The 25,763-nt window shown below is 35.4% G+C and overlaps 3 protein-coding genes across 3 annotated transcripts; 2 read left to right on the forward strand and 1 right to left on the reverse strand.

Annotated features, from left to right (window-relative positions):
• Positions 1 to 1,879: 1,879 nt before the first annotated feature.
• Positions 1,880 to 5,645, forward strand: LOC131658244 (uncharacterized). Its single transcript, XM_058927559.1, has 7 exons — positions 1,880 to 2,366; positions 2,834 to 2,948; positions 3,071 to 3,999; positions 4,080 to 4,639; positions 4,748 to 4,839; positions 5,030 to 5,056; positions 5,444 to 5,645. The coding sequence occupies exons 1-7, from the start codon at positions 1,880 to 1,882 to the stop codon at positions 5,643 to 5,645; spliced, it is 2,412 nt and encodes an 803-aa protein (XP_058783542.1).
• A 3,440-nt stretch (positions 5,646 to 9,085) lies between these two features.
• Positions 9,086 to 11,429, forward strand: LOC131656010 (succinate dehydrogenase subunit 7B, mitochondrial-like). The gene is made up of 4 exons (XM_058925794.1): positions 9,086 to 9,244; positions 9,361 to 9,429; positions 9,531 to 9,633; positions 11,045 to 11,429. Exons 1-4 carry the CDS (start codon positions 9,188 to 9,190, stop codon positions 11,101 to 11,103), a joined length of 288 nt encoding a protein of 95 aa, XP_058781777.1. The 5' UTR covers positions 9,086 to 9,187; the 3' UTR covers positions 11,104 to 11,429.
• Positions 11,430 to 12,369: 940 nt separating this feature from the next.
• Positions 12,370 to 13,559, reverse strand: LOC131656011 (uncharacterized). The gene is made up of 3 exons (XM_058925795.1): positions 13,171 to 13,559; positions 12,952 to 13,076; positions 12,370 to 12,733 (listed from the first exon to the last, which is right to left on the reverse strand). Exons 1-3 carry the CDS (start codon positions 13,448 to 13,450, stop codon positions 12,605 to 12,607), a joined length of 534 nt encoding a protein of 177 aa, XP_058781778.1. The 5' UTR covers positions 13,451 to 13,559; the 3' UTR covers positions 12,370 to 12,604.
• Between the last annotated feature and the right edge of the window lie 12,204 nt (positions 13,560 to 25,763).

Below are 25,763 nucleotides of genomic sequence, written 5' to 3' on the forward strand. Positions count from 1 at the left end.
CTTTAAGACTGCACGGTCAAACATGTCATCGCATAGGTACTCTACTACCGGAAATTGGACATCCTCCGCAATATGCTCAACTATATATTTATGACACCAACAACGAAGTTTATAACAGAATGAAGTGTTTCGGGTATTTGTAATTAGTTAGCAATATATATTGCATGTGTCGGCACATTTTATGTTTCAATTGTTCACATATTATTCATTCCAAATTTACAGGTAAAATAAAGTGGTCCAAAGGGACATTGTCACTAAGCTGAAGCTTATGTTAGACGAGTTCAATGTTCATGCAAAGGCTTTTAGGATGGCGAGGGATATTTTGAAGTCTAATAATTTCTTAGACTTAAAGTTGAGGCTCATTAGTGATAGACCCGAGGATGGACGGGTGTACAATAGACCCACTGTGTCAGAATTTGCTACTCTGATTGTTGGAGATATTGATTCTGCCTCTAAAAGAGACATCATCATTCAACCACGCGATGGTCATTTGCAACGCATTGATGAGTTTCATGCTACGTACTTAGCATATCAATACCCTCTCATTTTTGTGTATGGAGAAGATGGATACAGGAAAAATATATTGAAGAAATATGAACATCAAACTGAAGTTAATAGGAGAAATCGTCAGTCCATTAAAGACTGGCTATCATTCCGATTGCAGGAACGCCACAACGAGGCTAAAACATTTCTTCACTCAAGACGGCTATTTCAACAGTTCTTAGTCGACGGTTATGCAATGATGGAGTCTGAACGACTTAATTGGTTGAGAGATAATCAATCAAAGTTAAGAGTTGGTAAATACAATAAGTTGAATGATCAATGTGGTGGTGGCGAGCCAAATCAACGATCAAAGCGAGGAAAACGTGTAGTATTACCATCTACTTTTGTTGGTAGCAAGAGATACATGGATCAATTGTATTTTGATGGGATGGTCATTTCAAGTAGGTTGGGATTTCCTGATTTATTTGTTACATTTACTTGCAATCCCAATTGGCCAGAAATCACCCGTGCATTGTCTGAAACTGGGTTAAAGCCGCACGATCGACCAGATATTATTACAAAAGTTTTCAAAATCAAGTTTGATGAACTCATGAATGATATTACAAAACACCATGTTCTCGGCAAAGTCTTGGCATGTAAGTGGTGTTCTTAATTTGATAATGCAATTTTTCAATCATTTTTGTTCCATGGACAACAATCCTTAACTAACTATTACGTTTACAGTTATGTACACGATTGAATTTCAAAAGGGGGGATTGCCGCATGCACACATTTTGATCTTCTTGCACCCTCAGAGCAAATATCAACCACCTTCGGACATAGATAACATCATTTGTGCAGAAATTCCAGACCCTAATCTTCATCCAACTTTATAGAATTTAGTTAAGGCACACATGATGCATGGACCTTGTGATCTATCACGGATGAACTCACAGTGCTCGAAATACTTCCCGAAGAAGTTCATTGAAGACACGATCGTTGATGCTGAAGGTTATCCCTTTATAGAAGAAGGTCAAACTCCCATGTTATTAAAAAAAATGGTATCGAGTTGGACAATCGACATGTTGTACCTTTCAATACAAGACTACTTTTGAAATACCATGCACATATAAACATGGAATGGTGTAACCAAAGTACATCCATCAAATATATTTTCAAATATATACACAAAGGCTTTGATAGGATCACGGCAACAGTTTCAAGGAATGACAAAGAGCCAATTGATGAAATCAAACAATATCTGGACTGCAGGTATGTATCCCCGAGTGAAGCGTCTTGGCGAATTTACTCTTACAATATTCATGGCAGAAAACCTGCAGTCGAACGTATGTTCTATCATTTAATAGGTGAGAAAGCTATTTAGTACACCGAATCCATGTTTACTGCTTGGCTGGTTGCAAATGGGAAATACGAAGAAGCCCGATCACTGACGTACGGCCAATTTGTATCAAAATTTGTTTATGATAGGAGAAAAAGAATATGGAAGCCTCGCAAAAAGGGGTTCACCATCGGTCGTTTGATATGGGTTCCACCAACCACTGGAGAACTGTTTTACCTGCGGATGATGTTAACGATAGTCAAGGGACCGACGACTTATGAGGAAATTCGGAAAATTGGTGACAACCAATATGATACATTTAGGGATGTATGCTTTGCAATGGGCTTTCTTGAAGACGATAGAGAATACATTGGAGCTATCAAAGAGGCGAGTGAATGGGGTTTAGGTCATTTTCTTCGCAAACTTTTCGTCATTATGCTTTTGTCAGGTGCTGTTAATCGCCCTGCTCATGTTTGGAAAGAATCATGGGTGCTATTAGCGGATAATGTGTTGCATGCCCAAAGACAACTGGCTCAAAATCCAGGTTTAACACATCTCAATATCATAGATTTTGTTTCGTATTATTTGTTTACGTACTACCTTATATATTTCTAACAGGTTTGTCAATTATGTTTCTGTAACTTACCATCCGTATTGCAAGTGAATTAATGATATACCTTTTATATACCAGCATCCAACAACATATATAATCTTCACCTAAAAAGTATTGTAACCACATATAGACTCACTATCATTGGTGACACTATTGTGTGGGCGTATATTAGAATTTTTTAACTTAGTTGTATAACTAATGTACATGCTATTTTTTAACCTGCTGTGGTGAAGAAGTGTTTGGTCTTTCATAAATGATGACTATAATCTTATAGATTAAACATACATATTAATACATGCCTTCGACTTATTAACCCGACATATGTATGTGTTTTCTTACTTAACTACCAAGTATTCTAACTACTTTCGAACTTTGTTTTCTCATATCAATGTGTCCAGAGTTGCTATTGACGGAAATCGAATTACAGAATTTGACGTTAATAGAAATTGAAAAACTCCTTCAGGCAAACCGAAGGAGTCTTACAGATTTTAAGCCAATTCCATATCCGGATGGGTATGTTCTGCAACAGTTAGGCAATAGACTCATATATGACGAACGTAATTACGATGCGTCGACAATGAGATCCGAATTCACAAATCTCTTTAATGCTCTTACAAGTTTGTATTCATGATTAGTACCTTACTTTTTTACCTTTCCATTGTCACTGTTACGTCTTATTTCGTGGCCTCCTTATCATCAATAATCACAGATGTTTATGTTATCAACTCTTTATTAGATGAACAGAGGGGTATCTATGAAAGAATTATGGAGTCTGTCCAGGCGCAAAAGGGTGGCATGTTCTTCTTACATGGTTACGGCGGCACTGGTAAAACCTACATGTGGAGGACACTTGCAAGCAAATTGAGGTCCAAACATGATATCTGTTTAACCGTTGCAACCAGTGGAATAGCTTCTCTTTTATTGCCTGGAGGTAGAACCGCTCATTCTAAGTTCAAGATACCTGTGCCAACATTGGATGATTCTACTTGCAACGTAGAATATAACGATGATGTTGGAGAGCTTCTTAGGCAAACAAAACTTATTATATGGGATGAAGCACCCATGGCACACAAGCATGCTTTAGAAGCACTTGACAGAGCTTTGAAGGATGTGTTTGGTGGCAAGGTGGTTGTATTTGGCGGTGATTTTAGACAGATTTTGCCTGTTGTTCCAAGAGGGAGTCGTTCTGACATCGTACACTCTACGATAAATGCTTCTTATATATGGCATTCAGTTCAGGTCTTAACGTTAACACAGAACATGCGGCTGCATTCTGGGCCAACTGAACAAGATAGAAGAGAGATTGCAGACTTTTCTAATTGGCTTCTGAGAATTGGTGAAGGCAAAGTTTCAGAACCAAACTACGGTGTTGCTGAAATTGAAATACCCCCTGAACTTATAATAACGAACTTTGACGATCCTATTGTTGGCATTGTCAGTAGTACATACCCTGATTTCATTCATAATTACAAATCTAACGATTACCTCAAAAGTCGAGCAATACTCGCTTCCACGTTAGAAGTTGTTGATGAGATAAACGATCACCTTCTTGCCTTGATGCCAAGTTGTTTGCCTAATCCCCTTCCAAGTCCAAATTTTATATGTTTACTTATTTTTTCTGATATATTTATGTTTGATATATAGGAGAGATGCGCGATTACTATAGTTGTAATTCAGTTGATAAATCTGAAATTCATTATCCGACCGTAGTTGACATCTTTGCGCCTGAGTTTCTTAGTTCTCTACGAACATCTGGTTTGCCTAACCATCACATAAAGTTAAAGGATGGAACACCTGTTATGCTAATGCGAAACATTGATCAGTCAGAAGGTTTGTGTAACGGCACAAGGCTAATTATAACAAAGATGGCAACTCATGTCGTTGAAGCTAAAATAATGGCTGGAAAGGGTTTTGGAAATTTAGTTTACATTCCTCGGATGAATATGTCACCCTCACAATCCCCTTGGCCATTCAAACTAAATAGACGACAATTTCCAATAATAGTCTCATATGCAATGACTATTAACAAATCCCAGGGCCAGTCTTTGGATACGGTAGGACTTTACTTGCCAAGAGATGTATTCACCCATGGTCAAATATATGTCGCACTATCAAGGGTCACAACCAAACAAGGAATCAAAATATTGGTACATGATGATAAGGGCAAGTTCAAAGGAACCACTACAAACGTCGTTTACAAAGAGGTTTTCAATAACATATGAGATAAACTTAATTACGGTAACCCATTATATATTTTTGCTATTGTGTTAATATTTTTTTGTGACTTCGTGATATTTTCATTGCTACTGAAGGATGATAATTGTTCTGAAACAGGGTGCATTTTCATCCGTCTTAGAAGAGTTGTTGCTCCCGTTATCCTACAACTTTACTGCCCCAGTATGAAGTGAGTATGACTCCCACAATATTAGTGTAACTATGTTGTCAATGAATTGAATTGAAAATGACACAACTAGACTCTTATCCAAAGCAGAATAAGCTATTTTTTGAGATTAGCTACAAACATCAATATTATGTCATAGTATTTTTGTATAGTAGTGGTAATTGAGAATTAATGAATATTATCTATTTTGCAGATATGTTGGCTGTGTGAATGTGAAAGAGTAATGTGGGATGTTTAAGTTTTTGACATTTATGTTATTTTTCCTTGGAGAAATACAACATCAGAATGTAGCATAATATTAGAATGTATTATGACTTGGTTTTTATTTTGGCTATTATATATTATTGTGAACTACTTGATATTTGTATTTTAAAGTCTGTGTTACACTACTATCTGCAACTATTGATAGCTGAACTAACTTAACATGTTAATACATTTCAATTTGTTAGATATTAGTTAACAATGTATAAGTTATATATTAAGTTTTGATGAGTTAAAAAAGACTTAATCTTTTAATATACATACTGTTATCATTTATAAGTTATATATTAAAAGAAACTTACTCTTTTAATATTAATATATAACTTATATCTAATATTCCTCACAGATATGCGAGTCGGTTTTATTTTTTAGGAGTTGCCAAGTTTGATCCACCAACTGGAAAGCAATTCAAAGCCAAGGCTGCTACGCAGTCTTACACAACATACTTTGCAGAGGCTTTAATCGCAGAAGCTAAAGCTGACAAAGACATTATCGCAATCCATACTGCGATGGGAGGTGGAACTGGCATGAATCTCTTCCATCGCTGATTCCCTACAAGATGCTTTGATGTTGGGATAGTGGAACAACATGCCGTTACATTTCATGCAGGTCTAGCTTGTGAAGGCCTTAAGCCTTTCTGTGCAATTCCAAGATGTTGCAGATATATATTTATTTGCATTATGTTTGTGATCGATTTTTATGGAAGCAACAAATTTTATCTTCTGTGTCAATGTGTATCTGTTTTACCATTTAAACACAGTCAATTATTCAATCTCACTTTTATAATATCACTGCAAAAATAAAACCTTTGACTCAAAGAAAAATTATAAAGAAAAGAAAAAGTAGTGGTCTATGAAGAATATAGCAGTATGCTAACTTTGTTATCCTTTCTAATCAGTAAAAGCAGTGTAGAATAAAGACATTTTTTCTCTCCCATTTGTATCGAGATGTATTTTTTAATAACGTTTGTATTTTGATCTTTAGAGTGAAAGTGTTGGATTGGGGTGATGATGGTGTCGCCGCTGCTGCTGAAACTTCTATTTTACGCACATCTTTTAGTCAGTAAGTTGTCATTTGGCACAAACTTGACCAACCAAAGGTCACAAAGGTAGGTAATGACTTCGTCTTTTAAATCTCATTTATTGAAATTAATGACTGCTACATCATACAATATTTCGTATCGATAAATCATGAATAACTTTTCGGATTAGTGATTGTTTTGTATTTATTTATGCAACAGTTTGTCGGAGCTTCAATGGAAACTTCAAATCTTAAGATTCCTTCAAAAAAATTCTACCAACAATCAAGAGACCCTTCCTTCCCGGGCATGTTGTGTTATCGTCGAGTTTCTCACTGGTGGAACGCTGAAACTATACTTGATAAAAAAATAGGCAAAAGAAACTTGCGTATAAGATTATGGTTCAACTTGCTTTGGACCTCCACAGAGGGTAAATCCTATTTTTCTAGCCCTGTGATTAGAAAATAAAAATCTTATAACACCACACATTAGGTGGCTTGGAGTAAAGTCAGCATTGTAATCCGACAGGTGGTATCATTTGGTTCAATTCAAAGGATTGTTTTGTCGAGATAGAACAACATCGTCGAAGTTGACAGTTATTTGGTTTTCAAAGTAAGGATATAAATCTTGGGAAAATGGTGGAAGAGGTAAAAATTTTATCTTGGAAATGGTTACATATCAAATCTGGATCGATAGCAAATAATATTACGCAATGGTTCTCGCATCCTAGAGCATGTTTGGGTTTCACTAAGGATTGATCTGCTGATTTTGTTGAGGGGAGGTTGTCTTAGTCTTGTCATAGCGACAACGCTGCTGTTTGTAGTTTCAGTCAGGTGCAGCAGGGAGCCTTCAGTTTGGTGCAGCATGGTGTTTGTTTTCTCATGCAGCAGTGTGATTGTTGGTCGGGTAATGTGGTGTTTAAATCCTAAGGCATGGCTGATTTTCAGTTGGTGAGGTCTCTTTTCACCGCAGCTAGATTCGGTGTACGATTGTGTTTGCACGTAAGTTTGGTTTTTTCGGTTGTGTTTGAGGTCTCTTTCAAGCATCTGTACGAGGTCTTCTCTCCAATCGCAGCACACGTGTTCTTGGTTTGGAGGATTGACATCTTCTATAATAGTCGTCATGGCTCCTAATTTCTCATCCAAATCTAAAACTCAATCAAAAGTAAGTAGTTTATGGAATCAAAATGCCTATTTATTACAGAACTTGAAAGATGATTGTATAATTTTTAATATGTTGATGCCTATTTAATTACTCCTCAGGCGTGTTTTGTCTCATGTTTCAGATGCCAACAGTAGGGAAAAAATTACAATAACTTGGTTCATATTTTTAGCTTCTCAAATCAATTCTTTAGTGGGCCAAAATTTATTCAAAAGAACTGGTTTGGTTTTTGAAATATAGTTCTACTTTATCACTTCCAGAAACAATCAGAATAAATATAAAAATCACTCTTAAATATAAATTAATTTTGTTAACATTAACATTTTCAAAATCAATTTTATCAAAATTAATTTTTCGAAAATCTAGAACAAATATATGAGAAAGCTTGTACATCATGTTATGTCCCTGTAATAGTAACAAAAAGAGTTGTTAACATGACAGGATCATATTAAAATTTCAATTTCCATTCAGAACTCAAAATTTTATGAATCTATGTCATTTAAGCTATTGATTTAATAATGTAGCGAATGACATTGAGAGTTTGACCATGAATAAAGGATTAATATTTGTTTGAATGGCCTTGGAATATCTTCTTTAGAGTTTTCGCGTTGGAATTGTATCCGTTATTTAAACTACAAGTATAACCAGTTGTTATGGACTTGCATTTGCATGAGCAACACTGACCGCGGCTGTCTCCAAAACGCATTCACCGACCCTATCTTAGACACGCTCAATTTCTACAGAACTTGTCTGCAATATTAGAACATCAATTTTTTGCATAAGAATAAAAGCCAAAGTAAAAGCTTTCAAGGAATCCACGACAAGTCACAAAGTACTCTCTATTCTTATTAACATGAGTGTCCATTAAGAACCCAAATGCAAATGTATTTGAACTAACTGTCATGCTACATACAGTTTTTGTTAAGAAAGAGATTGGCAAATGGGAGAAAGAATTAGTAATATTTATTTCTCAGTATCATCAAAGAACTATAGTATACTTAATAGTTGCATTGATTGATGCTACAAGTATATTAATTAATTTGAGCAGGAATGAGGTTGAGAGAACTGATGGAAATTATGATTCAAAATGTTTGGAACTTGTATTGAGTTTAGAGTGGACTGATGAAGTTATAAGGTGCAGGCTAAAATTGATTTGGAATAGGGCTGGCTGAGCACAATTACTGCTATTTTTATTTTTGGTTTCCTATACAGGTGGTTCCATTGTATTGGATATGTTGTTTAATTTTGTATCCATACATCTTGTGTAATGTTCATGTTTGCATATGTGATTCATAGGACTAAAATATGCGGTTTAGTCGTCCTTTTCTGTCGCAGTGTGGTTTCAGAGAGTGTGGTAGCAGTTTTTGGTTTGCAGCAGCCAACCAGTCGAGTCTGCTGTGTATCATGCCCAAGTTAATGTTAGTATACCTTTTTGAAAAATGAAGCAGTGATATAAGACATGTATATACTTGATTTTAAAAAACTATGATGCTTCATGGTTGAATTTACATGAAATTCTGCCTAAATTAATGTTTATTATCTCATTTTGTCTCAGCTAAAAAGAAAAGAAAATATATTATTAAAAAGTGTTTCTCATGCCCCACACGTGGTCTTGAAACAAATGTGTGTAACACACCGGTACCTGTGCGAATGCACGGGTATCCCACTAGTTTAGCTATAAAAATATAAATATATAGTGAAATTAATTAGTGAATTATAAATCGATATTTATCTTTTTGTCAAGAATTATTATGGTTAGGAAACTTATATTTCTACAAAGAGTGAAAAAGAAAAGGAAATATATAAATGAAAAAAGTGTCATAAACCAAAACTCGCCTGCTACGCACGTGTTTCTTTCTTCCCAAAAGCTCTGTTCTGAACTGACCAGCTTCATTTTCACATCAACAAACCATGGCATTCTTCCTGAACAAATCAACCCTAGCTTCTCATTTCCGATCCACCTCTCAGGTATTTACACCGTTTAAATTATACATCGAATCATAATCATTTCAATTTCATAGTAATTTCGAGTTTTGTTTTTTCATCTCTGATTCATTTTTTTTTTTGTCTTAAATCGAAAGCAGAAGATCGAAGATCCCGTTTCCCTCTCCCGCCGTCAGTTCCATGTTGAACCTGGGACTCGTGAAAAAGCCGTAAGCTTCTACTTTTCCATTTTTTATTTTTGCCTAATTTTCAATCGATTTAGGGCTTCTAGATTACCTATTTTCGTGATTTTTTTTTTCATTTGGTGCAGCTCTTGGCAGAAGATGCAGCTCTCAAGCCATTCAAATCATATAAGCAGAGTGTAAAAAAGCTCAGGAAAATCGGGGATGTTTTAACCATTGTTGTTGTCGCAGGTATGCTATCTTTTAATCCTTCTTTTGATAAAATAAACGCGTGTTTAGGGATTTGTGACTTGTGACAGAAAATTGGATGATTTTGATGTGAAGTAATGAAACCATGAGGGTGCATTCTTGATACATGATATTATCGCAGCCAGTTTATGATTGAATCAATTGTTTTTTTTTTCTTAACAAGTATATGGTTCCTTTCTACATCGATAATTTCCTCATATCTTAGCAGCTTCATTACTCGGCAGTATAATCACTTAATTTTTTAAACTCTGCACTGCACATCTCATTGGTTTTGAAGTTCTATGATAGGGGTTTGGGTATTATGGGGTGCCCAAGTCCCTCATTGAGTAGTATGAGATACTCAGTCGAGTATTTAAGTGACTTAGTTCTTCCTCCTTGATAGTACTTATCAGTTGGTATGAGAGCTGGTTGCCGGTGGCTCGGGAAGGGCTACTTTCCGAGAAGCTGATTGGAAAGGCAGAGTAATCGGAGTGCAGTCGCTGAGATGTCGGCGTTCACAAACAAAGCTATAATAGGGACTTGGATATTATGGGGTCTCCAAGTCCCACATCAAGTCGTATGATATATCCAGCGGAGCATTTTAGTAGTTTAGTTATCCCCCCTTAAAAGTTAGCTGTTAAGGGAGTGTTCTCCAAGTGTTTGGATAAATGAGTCTATTCCTATAACAATCACTACACCATTGACAAAATAATTTTGTATTTACTGTCAGTTAATATGTTTCAAATGTTTCTTACTTTTGTAAGAAAAGGTTTTGCTTAAAGTTGAATTCTCAGTTACTGCACATCGACGGACACATATCCCCGTCCTTGACATTATCCACAACATAGTCAGTAATAGATGTAACTAATAATCACATTAAAACAGCATTCATGACTGACAATATGGTGTAATTTGATCCTTGTAGCCGATGTAGCCGACTCCACTTAGTGGGATAAGGCTTGGTTGTTGTTATTTATGTGTTGTGTCACCTATATGAAGCAATAGTTATTACCATTTTGTGTTGTGTCACTTTTATGAAGTAATAGTTAATACCATTTTGTGTTTTCTCACTTTTATGCAGTAATAGTTGATACCATTTTCTGTTGTGTAACTTTTATGGAGTAATAGTTAATACCTTTTTTGTGTTGGTCTAATATCAACCATTTTAGTTCCTATCGGGCTGTATATTGCCAATTGTGCTTTAACTAGGGACTGCCTCTATTTCCTAGTTAATGCTAGAGTAATGGTTTAAATATGACTTATTGTGCCATACTTTCCTTCTGAATTATCTGAAAATGGGTTAATTCAGATTTGATTTTACTCCCTGTGACTTATTGTGCCATACTTTCCTTCTTGAAATTATCTTACTGTTTCATTTTTCAATGTTGACTGATTTTTTTTTGTGATGTTTCAGGATGCTGTTATGAAATATATGTCAAGGCTTCTACAAGAGAAGAGGCTCGCAAACAGTAGTGTTCTGAAAGTGCAGAATGAGATGAACATTTGAATGCTAGTTTTCTTTACATTGTATTTTTATGGCAACAATTTGGATGTTATGATAGCCATGTTAGAATAAACTGAAAGCATTTGAACCCAAATTGCTTGTGCATGAGTAGTTTTTTCACCATTCAAGATTTGTGCATTCTGATAATACTGATCGCAAGATCATAGTTGAGAGAGTTGTTGTGGAGTGTGTTGTTTATTGTGATTCTGTAGTCAAGCTTTCCTTGTTCTATGAATCTGGTGATCATCATTTAGTAACTTACTGCTGAGCAAATATCTTTTGCCAGTTTCTATTATCTCGTTTTTTCATGTTTCGAAAGCTAGATTTCCATTAGTCTGTCTGTTATTCATGAAAAGGTTGAGTAAATGAACAATGATCATTGTTCATACTATCTCTTCAGTTGGGTAGATGTGGTTGGTGTTAATAACACCAAGCATTTAAAAACATCATAGTTCAATAAGAATTTTAAAGCAGGTTACAATTTTACTAAAAAATTCCCTCAAAATATGCATAGTTTTAATACTAATAGCAAAACTAAAATTCACCGATGAAAATAATTAGCACGTGAATTGTTCATATCTGATCAAAACCGAGGTACTTTTCTTTTGTATATAATTGCAATTGTGGTGGATTGGCCACATTTTTCTGCTTATTACCTCAATGTAAAATGTCACAATCTAGCCAAGACTGCAACTGCAATTTAGAATCATGCTGCAAGCATTTCAATTTACTGAAACGAGTTCCTTGTCTTTACTTGAACCAAGCCAAGTCACCATTCCCCCTGGCAGCTTTGCCGTCTTAAGTCATCCAGAAGCACATGTTTTAGACTCCCTCTTAAGAAATAAATTGATTACATGTTAAATTGCTATTTGTTGATTTTCACAACTCTACTTATATGCCATGTGATGTTTTACTTAGTAATCTAGAGACGTACGTCTCCTGCATTGAGTTCCTTGGACCACAAATATTATGTGTTTTTTAAATGACTATTCAAATTATTTGATGACTTATACTCAATTTTAATGGAAAGTTAAAACATCCAATGCGACAATAGTAGAGAATATATTATTTCAAAAAATTTGTGAAGTTAAGAACATACAACGTGACTGTGTGTCCAAAAATTCAGATAGATATTGTAAAAAAAAATCAGATTGTTTCGACACACTATATTTAACCCATAAACTGAGTTCTCGAAAAATATTATAAGTATTGTAAACTCAGATAAGTCAAGCACATAAATTAAATGTGATGTCTAAGGTTGATTTCATTAGAGAATAATAATCTAGTTACATATTATCTGATATAGATATGTCAACTTTACTATGCACAATCATGCACCAACCCATAAGAGTTGTTTTTGGCCTCTCTTTAAAGTTCAATGCATATATTTAATTTCCACATGACTAAGCAATCATGGATAGAGGGGTTCTGATTTTAGTCCTAAAATTGCTTGCTCCTCTGTCTCTCAGCTCAGCTGGCTATCTCTGAGATGCTTTGTAAAGAGGGTTGCCAGAATCTTGTCTTAGCTGTGACTGTAACACTGGCAGCATTATTACTTGATGAACTCGTCCTCGCTCGTGCTCTTCCCAGTATAGTTTCCTGAAATTAACATAACAATTACAGATAAACATATAATTTATGAATCACAGACAATAAAAACACGACACTGATAATAATTAAAAAAAATTAAACGCAATCACAAACACTGACACAAACACAAGATGTCAATCTCTTAAAATATAGTACTATTAAACATCCTTGTAAACCAAAATCCAATGCTTGTTATGTTCTATAATCAAAAACAGGTTTGGAATTACCTTGTTGTCTTTTGTGTCAAACTTGATTGGTTTTTTCTCCTTCACCAAATCCGACTTACAACCTGAATCCGACATGTTTTGTCTCATCTTTGCTTGTTTCTTTTCCCTTATACCCTTCATAACCTCTGAAACCAAAAATTAACCATTTCAAAGAGTCAATCTCAAATTAAAAATGATCCATAGCATACAAATTAAAGGGCATATTAAGTTGCAACTAACCTTGAGTTGTGATGAGTCTATAAACATGTCCAAGAAGCAGAGTATCGTTCGGTTTAAGAAGCTTAATCCGAGTTAATCGAACCGGGTCCGTGTTGGTTTTGGATGAATTTTGAATGTCCTTGTTTGGATACATTGTTGTAGAAATAAGAAGAGCAACACAATGACCAGGATTCATTTTCATAACTTGGCTTGCACTCATAGATGAATAAAACCTCTCTATTTTTCCACTTGGGTGCTGTATCACTAGTGTTGCAGCATCAATTGCTTGACAATTTCCCATATTTTCCTTATTCCAATGATGGAACAAACTGCTAAAGAAGATGAAAAATGAGCTAAGAGAATGTTGAAAGCACTTTATATATAGCACACACCCCCTGAACCTCACAACTACTCCCTCCCTCACTTTTTTATAAGCAACACATTTTATATATATTCTCCATTTTTTAAGATTTTAATCTAAGAAACATTGACACTTACTCATACTAGACACAGACATGTCGACCGCATTAATAAGTTGAATTTAATCACATGCGTCATGTATTTGACACACATGTCGGCCGCAATAATAAGTTGAACTTAATCACATGCGTCAGACACCAAACACAGACATGTCGACCGCAGTAATATTAACCGTAATAAATTGAATACAAGCATATGTGTCGAGCATCTGACACAGACATGTCAAGGGGCATAATAAATTAAATGTAATCATGCGTATCAGGTATCAGACACAAACACATAGACACGTCTTTAATATAATAATATAAATATGAATTAAAATGTTATGACATATGAAGCTTATTTTTCACTTTTGACAGTATGGAGAGTATAAAGAAATGGTTAGAAAATTGCAACAGAAAGACATGGGTAAGGTATGTCAATTATTACCAAATTTGACCAAGACAAAACCAGGAAAAAAAACTAACACGATATCAAAAAGTACTTACACGTGGCAAGCATGGATTGGACAAAAGAGAAAGTGAGGGAACAAAAGTGGGACCATGGTAGATGAAATGATGTGATATGCACCTCAAAAACGTTACATTCCCTTAAGTTTTGGTCCATCATGTTTTTGGTTAAATGATCGACCCACATGTTTTGAATTCACTCAGTAATCAAATATGTCCATGCATATGCATGTGATCACCTCATTTTCCTAACATCTGTTTCTGGTCGGTTTTGTTTCAAAGTTATTATCATGTTTAATTTGCATGTTACCATAGTAGTATGTTAATTTAATTTAGTGGATGCATAATGCATTGGTGTTAGTTTTTAAAAGATTCCAACATGGATGAGTAAAATAATGGATTTATCAATTGGTTAATGCTTTTGGTGTCATCAACATGGAACAAGGATGGTGCATCTGTGGTCAAATAGCTATGATTTGCATCCCATGTTTTTCAACCACAACCACTAATTCTAATGATTATCACTGAATTTTGGATTGCATGAGGATTCAGAATTTCATCACTACTGTTTAGACTTTAGAGACAATTTTTTTAAAAATGTTTTTATAATATCATGCTTCAAATCTGAATCAAGCATGTAACTAGAAACAAATATAAATATGAATTTGGTATTCAAATTTGACCTAACGTATATTGGGTTTTGTTTTTATAGGTACTTACCCGATATTCCTAAATTCCTTGAATATGGAACCAATCATGTCAATATATGTCATTTATGATTTATTTTCATAAAATAATTTTTTTTTTTTAAGATTCACCTTTTTTTTTTTTGATGAAGAGAGGGCCTAAGCCCAAGAACAAAACAACTAAACACACACTATTCTAGGGTACAAGACACCCTTAGAATCATTAACAAAGAAATCAACAAGCCAACTAGGAATTGTAGGAAAGGACACATAACCAAGACTCAACTCTTTACCGAACATAGCAAGGCGATTCGCACATCCATTGCACTCACGATAAATATGACGAATTTCCACCTTTTCTAAAGCATTCATCCAAAAATGGATTTTACACACCAAATTACTATTGCTCATGTTGTTACCACTCCGCTTGTTACTAATATCCACTGCCTCTTTCGAATCCGACTCAAGAACAACATACTTAAAACCTTTCTCCACCACCAACTTCAGCCCCTCATAAATACCCCACAACTCAGCACACAAGGAATTACTTCTGCCCACTCCTTTAGCAAAACCCCCACACCATCTTCCCTCCTCATCTCTAAGTAGACCTCCACAACCAGATCCAACATTAATAGAATGTGCTCCATCAACATTAACTTTAATAAAACCAGTCTCTGGCCTGCACCATTTAATTTGCACCTCGATTCTATCTCGTTCCATGACGCGATTATTACAAGCAGCGGCCTTGTAATGAAGGATATGCGTAGTGTCACACCCTAAATTTTGACCTAAGCTTTTTCATTTAATTCATTTGTATTAGCATCGATCAATTAGACTACGTCCAAAATAAGTTCGTCTCCGCACAGTTTGCAATTAGTTTCTCATCATTTCAATTAGTAAATCATTTTAAGTTTTGCATATTTTCATTTAAATTTTGCATCTTGAATTCGATTTTATCATTTGCATTTTTATTCACATATTAATAAATTAAATCTTGCATTTTTCTTTTTTGAAATTTTATTTAGATTGATTTATAATTAAATTATTATTTAGTTATTATCAATTTAGATTAAAATTAAAATAGAAACTATAAGATTCATATTGTATTATATGCATTAATAATTCTTCTTATAGCATTGTCACAAAATCCATGTGGCCCATTACAAAAAAAAAAAACAAACAAAAAAAAATGTTGAGTTTTTTTTCTTCATGGGTTCACCACCGATCCACTGCGCCCCAAGTTTGATGCTCTGCATATCTCCATCAGTATTGCTGCTCCAAAACGACAAAGACCCTGCAGCAATAATCCAAACCTTTCACAAAAATGGAACACACAAAAACTGCATCAAAAAAGTTATGAAACAGAATACCAAATATGTTCAAATCCTCACCAATTTTCCCCCCAATTCTCACTATCTTTCAGCTATATAACAGAGCTTAAATCACAAAGGAGAGGGGAAGAAAACCATAAAGAAACTCTACACAAATTTGATCAAAACTCTTCCTCCAAAGCTGCAAAACATAAACCATACAACTTTCACTATCAATATTCCATCACCATCGAAACCAACATCCCTCTGAAGAATCACTCTTCAACCACCATAATTTCTGCCATACACTCACTGAACCACAACATACACATAATCTCTAAAAAACCACACTCAACTGAACCTCACCTCCACTCATTCAAAACCACACAACCAGACACTCATCAACAGCAAAACAACACCGCAACCTAACCTCCAACCTTCCCATAATTTCATTCAGAACACTCGCCGCCAATACGCATACCATACAACTTTAACCCCTCACCGCTCCATACTGAGACACAACAACAACAACAAAACACGCACAACACACTCATAGCAACCTCACCATACTCACAGAAACAACACACGGTACGGAAGCAAACAACAAAGGCGTTACGAAACGGAGACGAAGCGGAATCAGAAGCAGAATCGCAACAGAGACGAGGCAGAAGAAGAAGGACCGAGTAGAGTTCAGAAGAAGCAAGGAAATACCTGGTTACTCGATTTTTTCTTCTTTATTCCTTACACTGTAATTCTTACATTCATCTTAACTATCTCTGAATACTAATGAAATCTGGGGTTAGGGCTTGATTGGGATTTAATGTTTTTGCCTCATGATGTTGTTAAGCGTGAACCGAGAGGGTGAGTCACGAGAGAGAGATCGAGAGAGATCTGGAAACATTGCTTGGTTGAGAATCGTGAAACGAAACTGAACGAGTAAAGTAGAGTGAATCGAAACAGAGAGAGTCGTATGAGAGAAAGAATACGAGTTCAGTGAGGCGACACCATGCCTCTAGGGTTTTCAGCTAAACCCGTTTTTGTGTGAGTTTATGGGATTCGGATCCGGCATGACCCGGTCCGGCCCAGGGCTCTTCTTTTATTTTATTACTTTGTTAATTTTGTTATTTGGGCCATGCTCCTCCCACCTGCGGATTTCACCCCCATAGTCCAATTTTCTTTTTTTATTTATTCTTTTATTAGCTTGTTTGTTTAAGCCAAGTGATTTAGATATTTAATTTTTAAATTACCTTAATTAGTTTGATTAAACTTATTTTAGTCAAATAAATTTTGTTAATTAAATTTTTTTTAACAACTCAATTAGTTGGTTAAGTATAGTTTAATTAATTAAGAAAATTCACACCCAAAAAATATTTTCATTCAAAAAAAACTTCCTCGATCCAACATCGAGCTCACTTCAAATAATTTCATAATAAATCTTGGTCAACACCAAGTATCTTTTTCAAACTTCTTTTGTCACAATCAAAAACCTCAAAGAATGTTTTAATAATCGAATCGAGTTTTGTTCTTAATGGTTGAAAAGAAGGGTTTGTACGTACTTGTACAAGTTGTTCTAAAGCATTTAGGCGATGGCCGTTAAGCCTTTGTTTGAATGCTTAGATTCCATTAAGAACTCATTCAAACTCGATTTGCCTCTTTCTTTTACAAAAAACTCTAAAAACAATTTCTACTCATTAAATCATTACTTTCATCGCCCAAGTGCGAATCATTTCATAACAAATCTTGGTTAAATACCAAGTTCCTTTCTTTAAAAAATGTTTTTACGATCGAATTGAGTTGAGTCCACAATGGATGAAATTAGAAGGGTTTGTACCTACTTGTACAAGTTGTTCTAAAACATTTAGGCGATGGCCGTTAAGCCTTTGTTTGAATGTTTGTATCTCATTAAGGACTCCTCAAAAACTCGAGTCGTTTCAATCTCTTTCATCACCCAAGAGGGGTTTGTACGTACTTGTACAAGTTTCTCTTTCAACCATTTAGGCGATGGCCGTTAAGCCTTTGTTTGGATGCTTGTATTCCATTAAAAACTTCATTACGCTCAATTTAGCAAATGCTCTTTCAAGTATTCTAGGCGATGGCCGTTAAGCCATTGTTTACGTACTCGAATTCCACTTTTTCATAAAAACGCTTTCAGTTCAAAACTCATGTTTTCTTTGCCCAAGTGCAAATTTCGCCCAAGTGCGAACCATATTCAAAAACTCGACTTTCCGCCCAAGTGCGATTAGACCCATCAAAATCAATAAACAAATTCGTAGTTCGTTCGAACTACAATCGCTCTGATTCTTCCATTGAAGATATGTAGGCACAAGACTCAAATGTCTTGGCGAGCACACTAAATAAAAAAATAAAAAAAGTATATAATTTCGTAGCTTCGAACTACAATCGCTCTGATTCTTCCATTGAAGATATGTAGGCACAAGACTCAAATGCCTTGGCGAGCACACTAAATAAAAAAATAAAAAAAGTATATAATTTCGTAGCTTCGAACTACAATCGCTCTGATTCTTCCATTGAAGATATGTAGGCACAAGACTCAAATGTCTTGGCGAGCACACTAAATAAAAAAATAAAAAAGTATATAATTTCGTAGCCCCGAACTACGAACGCTCTGACTTTCCCCATTGGGAATACGTAGGCACAAGACTCAAATGTCTTGGCGAGCACAATAATAAAAAACCCAAATCCCGTTTCTTTCTTGTCCATATAATAATTAGAACGCAAGTAGATAATAAGCTAACAATCAATCACAAGATTAACTAAATGGGTCCCATCGAGTACGATGGAGGTAAGGGGTGCTAATACCTTCCCCTTGCTTAACCGACTCCCGAACCCAAATTTGGTTGCGATGACCATCTTTGTCCATTACATTTAATTTGTGGGTTTTATCAATATTCTCCCTTTCCCATTGGAATAAATAAAATTTGGTGGCGACTCTGTTTGTACAATTTCGTGGCGATGATTTTTTGACCCGCGACAGCTGGCGACTCTGCTGGGGACTTCCAAGAGAGTCAACCCTAATTTAGTTTTTTTTGTGATTTTGTTTTCATTTATTTACTTGCTTCTTTATTGCCTTTATTATATCATTGTTTGATTTCTCATCATTATGGTTGGAATCTTTCTATTGTTGGCACTTTATGGACAAAGCTCTACACCCGAGCTCAAGAAATACATAAGATAAGATGGTGGTTTAGTATTAAACTTACTTGACGTAGTGTCAAGTGGGAGATACTAATACCCCGCCTAGAGTAGGTCCTTTGAGAAGATGTCTTTGGTTGAGTAAGTTATTTACTCGAGCGATGATGTTTTCAATTTGGATCGTTAACTCTAGGGACCTTTAGAAAAACCCTAAACCATGACTTTTTAGGAAATGGTGGTTTCGCGCCCAACTTGCGTAACGTAACTATTACTGTGGGTAAGTGCGAAAACCACACTCAGAATAGGCTTTGTTTGAAAACACAGTTGGATGGTAAGTTATTTACTAGATGACTGAGTTTTCAAAAAGAGCTTGTAACTCTGAGAACCGCGTCTAGAACCTTTTCAAAAAAACCGTAGAACTATCCTGTGGTGAGCCACTGTGTGCCAAATAATTTGAATCTTTCTGTATCCATAGGATTTTGAAATCCATTACTTGTGAATCATACATGATATGACATGGCATTCATCTTTGCATTAAAAACAAACAAAAAAATCTTCATGCATCTGCATTCATTTGCATCTCAACCCAATACTCATACTTTTCTTCCTCAAACGGTTGGCAAAGCATGTTAATTACCCGACACTCTATTGGACTCGAAGTATGTCTCAGAAGATGTTGAGTGAACTCCAAAGAGATAAGAAATGAATTCAGAAGATCTATGGTCATTATCATGGAAATACTTCAAAGCATTAAACACCAAGAAGGGTCAACTCCCGACACGCTATGTGGTTAACAACCCCATGCCCTAAAAGGTGCCATGACACTGAGGACATGCCTAAAGCCAGTTATCAGACGGGAAAGCTCATCCTTGTTGCTGATAGTTACTAGGCCTATGTCATTTCATTTGTTAATTTTCCTTGTTTGTATTGTGCTTTGTTGCTTTTGAATTCTGTAATCCTTAATCGTAATTTTAATGAAATGAGCATTGCATTTGTTTTGAATCAATCATAATGTGTTTATCTTGCTTTAATTCTGTATCACTTACATAAAATCAAAATTCAAAAAATATGCATTTCCACTTCACTTTCTTTATCAGCTTTCTGTCTAAGCAAGATTTGAGGGAGGATGACGATAAACGAAATATCCAATTTGCATCAGTATGCTTTCAAATATAACCTTGTTGATGATGTACAGGCATTCTTTCAAATCCCCAAACACTGGAGAAATAAGGAAGATAATCCCTAGTCAACCCCTTTGAGCCTTAGAAGTAGGTGTTTTCTTTCTGCACGAGATCGAAACCCTTAATTAAAACTTGGGGCAGGGTAGTTGTTCAGTTAAAATGACTAATACATCATATTTCCAAGAGAATTATTTCATGGGAACCATTCCCGACTAAAGAGTCAACTGTATCCTCTCTTCGTACACAATGTCGAAGTAGTAGTGAACACCCAAAGCTTACAACAGTTGTTCCCCTTGGAACATCAATATGGCAGTCACAACGCTCCAATTCTCATATCATTGAACAAATGTCACACAAGTTGTTCAAATGAAAAAAATCAAAGAAAAACCCGCTAAGTCAAAACCTAAAAAGGAGACTTATGCAAAAAAAAAAAAAAAAAAAAAAAAAAAAAAAAAAAAATAGGGATACAAAAGTCAAAATAAAAAAAAAAGAGATCAAAAGATCATTGTCAAAATCAAGAACAAACTTGTGTGACTTTCAAAGAAGAATAGGTGACTGCCACCTTAGAACTCATTGGTTCTCAAACATCGTCTGCAAATTCTCTTGGAAGTCGAATACTTGTAAGAGTTAACTGAACTTAGGACTGGAGTACATCACGAAGAATGGGTGGGTTAAAAATAAATTTTTTTGAGCCTATATCCTTTGTTTCTTAAACCGTGAACCTGACCACGTTACAACCTTCAAAAGTCCTAATTGAAGCAAGGTTTCTTTTGAAAGCATAACTAAAGCAAGGTTGCGTTAACCTGACTCCTGAATATTTGCTAATCTTTTGTTTTGATACCACGATATCACATAATCTTACACAACTTGAATTTCAAACTTCCATTGCATCCTCATTGGGATCTATTCATCGTATACCGCAGTTTCATTTCAATAAATGATTTGTTTTCAAAACTTGCATGCACGTCGCATTAAAATTACCATTTTGAGTTGAATAGTTTCGTTTGTAAGTAAGCACTTTCCATCAAGGAAGTTCCAACAATGGAAATCATTTGAAGAGCCTAAAGTGGCATCAGCAAAGTCACATCACTTCAAAAGTCCATCATTCAGGGGCATTTCATTTCAACGTTCCCAAGGACTGGGGCATGTCATCTCAGGATCATCAGTTTGAATCCAAACTTTGTTGAAGCAAATTTCTCCAAAGACTCAGCATTATGGGGCAAATCAAGGCCAAGACCTTTCCTTCAAGAAATCCAAGCATACTTTGTCATATCAAGCAATCATCAAGCTCAAAGTTGGTGTCGGGAATTATGCTTGCACAAACTCTTACCAAGGGATTCTTTCCACCTCACAAAAACCATTATCCTCCACTGGGGCATCCCTTCAAATATTCCAAACCATAAAATTCATTCATTCATCAATCATGCATATCATTCATGGGGAAATCTCCCACATTATCAAATCAAAATTTCAATCTTGCTCGGTCATTTCCATTGAAAACCAAGCCTAGTCCACCATGGACATCCAAAAGCGCATTGCCCATTGGCACATAACCAGTAAACTCATTACCTGCATTGATCAATTGTCATATGCATCATGTGCATCAATTTGCACAAAATAAAAAAACAAAAATATCTCATACATAAGCACAAAGCATGCATAGGGGATCATTATCTTCTCGTTAACTTGAGCCAACCCATTGGTTGAAATCAATCATCAATTCTCTTGTCATATGAATCAACCCATTGGTTGAGAATAATCCTTCTCTTCTTGTCAGCCCATTGGTTGAAATTTATCATTTACTTCCTCAACTCATTGGTTGAAATTTCAGTCTTATTTTCCGGTTAACATAAGTCAACCCATTGGTTGAAATCAATCTCTTCATCACCCTTCATCAACTCATTGGTTGATGTTGTCTATTTTTGTTTTAATCGTACTCAACTCATTGGTTGTGGACGACGTGTTTACTTACATTAACTTAGTGGTTGATGTTAGTTATGTCTTTAATCAACTCATTGGTTGATAACGAATTGTTCTTTACCTACATTAACTCATTGGTTGATGTTGGCGTTTATCTGTTTTAAATCGTACTCAACTCATTGGTTGTGGACGATGTGTCGACTTTCATCAGCTCATTGGTTGATGTTAGTTATGTCTTTTTTCAACTCATTGGTTGATAACGAATTGTTGTTTACCTACATTAGCTCATTGGTCGATGTTGGTTGTTTCCTTGTTTTAAATCGTACTCAACTCATTGGTTGTGGACGATGTGTCAACTTTCATCAGCTCATTGGTTGATGTTAGTTATGTCTTTTTTCAACTCATTGGTTGATAACGATTTGTTGTTTACCTACATTAGCTCATTGGTCGATGTTGGTTGTTTCCTTGTTTTAAATCGTACTTAACTCATTGGTTGTGGACGATGTGTCAATTTTCATCACCTCATTGGTTGATGTCAATTATGTCTTTTAAAGTCAACTCATTGGTTGATAACGAATTGTTGTTTACCTACATTAGCTCATTGGTCGATGTTGGTTGTTTCCTTGTTTTAAATCGTACTTAACTCATTGGTTGTGGACGATGTGTCAATTTTCATCACCTCATTGGTTGATGTCAATTATGTCTTTTAAAGTCAACTCATTGGTTGATAACGAATTGTTGTTTACCTGCATTTAGCTCATTGGTTGATGTTGGCGTCTTCCTATTTTGATCGCACTCAACTCATTGGTTGAGGACGATGTGTCGACTTTCATTAGCTCATTGGTTGATGTCAGTTAGGTCATTTGGAATCAACTCATTGGTTGATGATAATTTGTTTGTTCACTTTCATCAGCTCATTGGTTGATGTCGGTTCGTCTTTTTATAATCAAATCATTAGTTGATGACAATTGGCTTGTTTACCTTCATTAACTCGTTGGTTGATGTTGGCTCTATCTCTTGAATTCAACTCATTAGTTGAGAATGATTTTTGGCACCATTGCCTTTCCCAGCAAGTTGTACTCGTTGGAACTCCTTAACCAATCATTTCAATCCCCACAGGTTTTTACATCCCCAGCAAAAATTCATACATCCATGCATTCATAACATCTCATTATGTCAAAGGGCAAAATTTAGGTCTTTCGGTATTTAATTCCCTTCCGCCATTGATATCACGAAGACTAAAGTCATTCAAGCTATCTGGCTAAAGAAAATTAAATAGGGGCATCTGTCACACCCTAAATTTTGACCTAAGCTTTTTCATTTAATTCATTTGTATTAGCATCGATCAATTAGACTACGTCCAAAATAAGTTCGTCTCCGCACAGTTTGCAATTAGTTTCTCATCATTTCAATTAGTAAATCATTTTAAGTTTTGCATATTTTCATTTAAATTTTGCATCTTGAATTCGATTTTATCATTTGCATTTTTATTCACATATTAATAAATTAAATCTTGCATTTTTCTTTTTTGAAATTTTATTTAGATTGATTTATAATTAAATTATTATTTAGTTATTATCAATTTAGATTAAAATTAAAATAGAAACTATAAGATTCATATTGTATTATATGCATTAATAATTCTTCTTATAGCATTGTCACAAAATCCATGTGGCCCATTACAAAAAAAAAAAAACAAACAAAAAAAAATGTTGAGTTTTTTTTCTTCATGGGTTCACCACCGATCCACTGCGCCCCAAGTTTGATGCTCTGCATATCTCCATCAGTATTGCTGCTCCAAAACGACAAAGACCCTGCAGCAATAATCCAAACCTTTCACAAAAATGGAACACACAAAAACTGCATCAAAAAAGTTATGAAACAGAATACCAAATATGTTCAAATCCTCACCAATTTTCCCCCCAATTCTCACTATCTTTCAGCTATATAACAGAGCTTAAATCACAAAGGAGAGGGGAAGAAAACCATAAAGAAACTCTACACAAATTTGATCAAAACTCTTCCTCCAAAGCTGCAAAACATAAACCATACAACTTTCACTATCAATATTCCATCACCATCGAAACCAACATCCCTCTGAAGAATCACTCTTCAACCACCATAATTTCTGCCATACACTCACTGAACCACAACATACACATAATCTCTAAAAAACCACACTCAACTGAACCTCACCTCCACTCATTCAAAACCACACAACCAGACACTCATCAACAGCAAAACAACACCGCAACCTAACCTCCAACCTTCCCATAATTTCATTCAGAACACTCGCCGCCAATACGCATACCATACAACTTTAACCCCTCACCGCTCCATACTGAGACACAACAACAACAACAAAACACGCACAACACACTCATAGCAACCTCACCATACTCACAGAAACAACACACGGTACGGAAGCAAACAACAAAGGCGTTACGAAACGGAGACGAAGCGGAATCAGAAGCAGAATCGCAACAGAGACGAGGCAGAAGAAGAAGGACCGAGTAGAGTTCAGAAGAAGCAAGGAAATACCTGGTTACTCGATTTTTTCTTCTTTATTCCTTACACTGTAATTCTTACATTCATCTTAACTATCTCTGAATACTAATGAAATCTGGGGTTAGGGCTTGATTGGGATTTAATGTTTTTGCCTCATGATGTTGTTAAGCGTGAACCGAGAGGGTGAGTCACGAGAGAGAGATCGAGAGAGATCTGGAAACATTGCTTGGTTGAGAATCGTGAAACGAAACTGAACGAGTAAAGTAGAGTGAATCGAAACAGAGAGAGTCGTATGAGAGAAAGAATACGAGTTCAGTGAGGCGACACCATGCCTCTAGGGTTTTCAGCTAAACCCGTTTTTGTGTGAGTTTATGGGATTCGGATCCGGCATGACCCGGTCCGGCCCAGGGCTCTTCTTTTATTTTATTACTTTGTTAATTTTGTTATTTGGGCCATGCTCCTCCCACCTGCGGATTTCACCCCCATAGTCCAATTTTCTTTTTTTATTTATTCTTTTATTAGCTTGTTTGTTTAAGCCAAGTGATTTAGATATTTAATTTTTAAATTACCTTAATTAGTTTGATTAAACTTATTTTAGTCAAATAAATTTTGTTAATTAAATTTTTTTTAACAACTCAATTAGTTGGTTAAGTATAGTTTAATTAATTAAGAAAATTCACACCCAAAAAATATTTTCATTCAAAAAAAACTTCCTCGATCCAACATCGAGCTCACTTCAAATAATTTCATAATAAATCTTGGTCAACACCAAGTATCTTTTTCAAACTTCTTTTGTCACAATCAAAAACCTCAAAGAATGTTTTAATAATCGAATCGAGTTTTGTTCTTAATGGTTGAAAAGAAGGGTTTGTACGTACTTGTACAAGTTGTTCTAAAGCATTTAGGCGATGGCCGTTAAGCCTTTGT

The sequence above is a fragment of the Vicia villosa genome, linkage group LG3 (genome assembly GCF_029867415.1).
Source record: "Vicia villosa cultivar HV-30 ecotype Madison, WI linkage group LG3, Vvil1.0, whole genome shotgun sequence".
Taxonomy (NCBI): domain Eukaryota; kingdom Viridiplantae; phylum Streptophyta; class Magnoliopsida; order Fabales; family Fabaceae; genus Vicia; species Vicia villosa.

Excerpts from the sequence above, each read along its gene's own strand:
- LOC131656010 (XM_058925794.1), top strand. The coding sequence starts at position 9,188 with ATGGCATTCTTCCTGAACAAATCAACCCTAGCTTCTCATTTCCGATCC. Across the intron at positions 9,430-9,530 it reads CTGGGACTCGTGAAAAAGCC|CTCTTGGCAGAAGATGCAGC; the intron begins GTAAGCTTCTAC and ends CATTTGGTGCAG. Across the intron at positions 9,634-11,044 it reads AACCATTGTTGTTGTCGCAG|GATGCTGTTATGAAATATAT; the intron begins GTATGCTATCTT and ends GTGATGTTTCAG.
- LOC131658244 (XM_058927559.1), top strand. The coding sequence starts at position 1,880 with ATGTTTACTGCTTGGCTGGTTGCAAATGGGAAATACGAAGAAGCCCGA. Across the intron at positions 4,000-4,079 it reads CCTTCTTGCCTTGATGCCAA|GAGAGATGCGCGATTACTAT; the intron begins GTTGTTTGCCTA and ends TTTGATATATAG. Across the intron at positions 4,840-5,029 it reads CTTTACTGCCCCAGTATGAA|ATATGTTGGCTGTGTGAATG; the intron begins GTGAGTATGACT and ends TCTATTTTGCAG.
- LOC131656011 (XM_058925795.1), bottom strand. The coding sequence starts at position 13,450 with ATGGGAAATTGTCAAGCAATTGATGCTGCAACACTAGTGATACAGCAC. Across the intron at positions 13,077-13,170 it reads TAGACTCATCACAACTCAAG|AGGTTATGAAGGGTATAAGG; the intron begins GTTAGTTGCAAC and ends TTTTGGTTTCAG. Across the intron at positions 12,734-12,951 it reads TTGACACAAAAGACAACAAG|GAAACTATACTGGGAAGAGC; the intron begins GTAATTCCAAAC and ends TGTTAATTTCAG.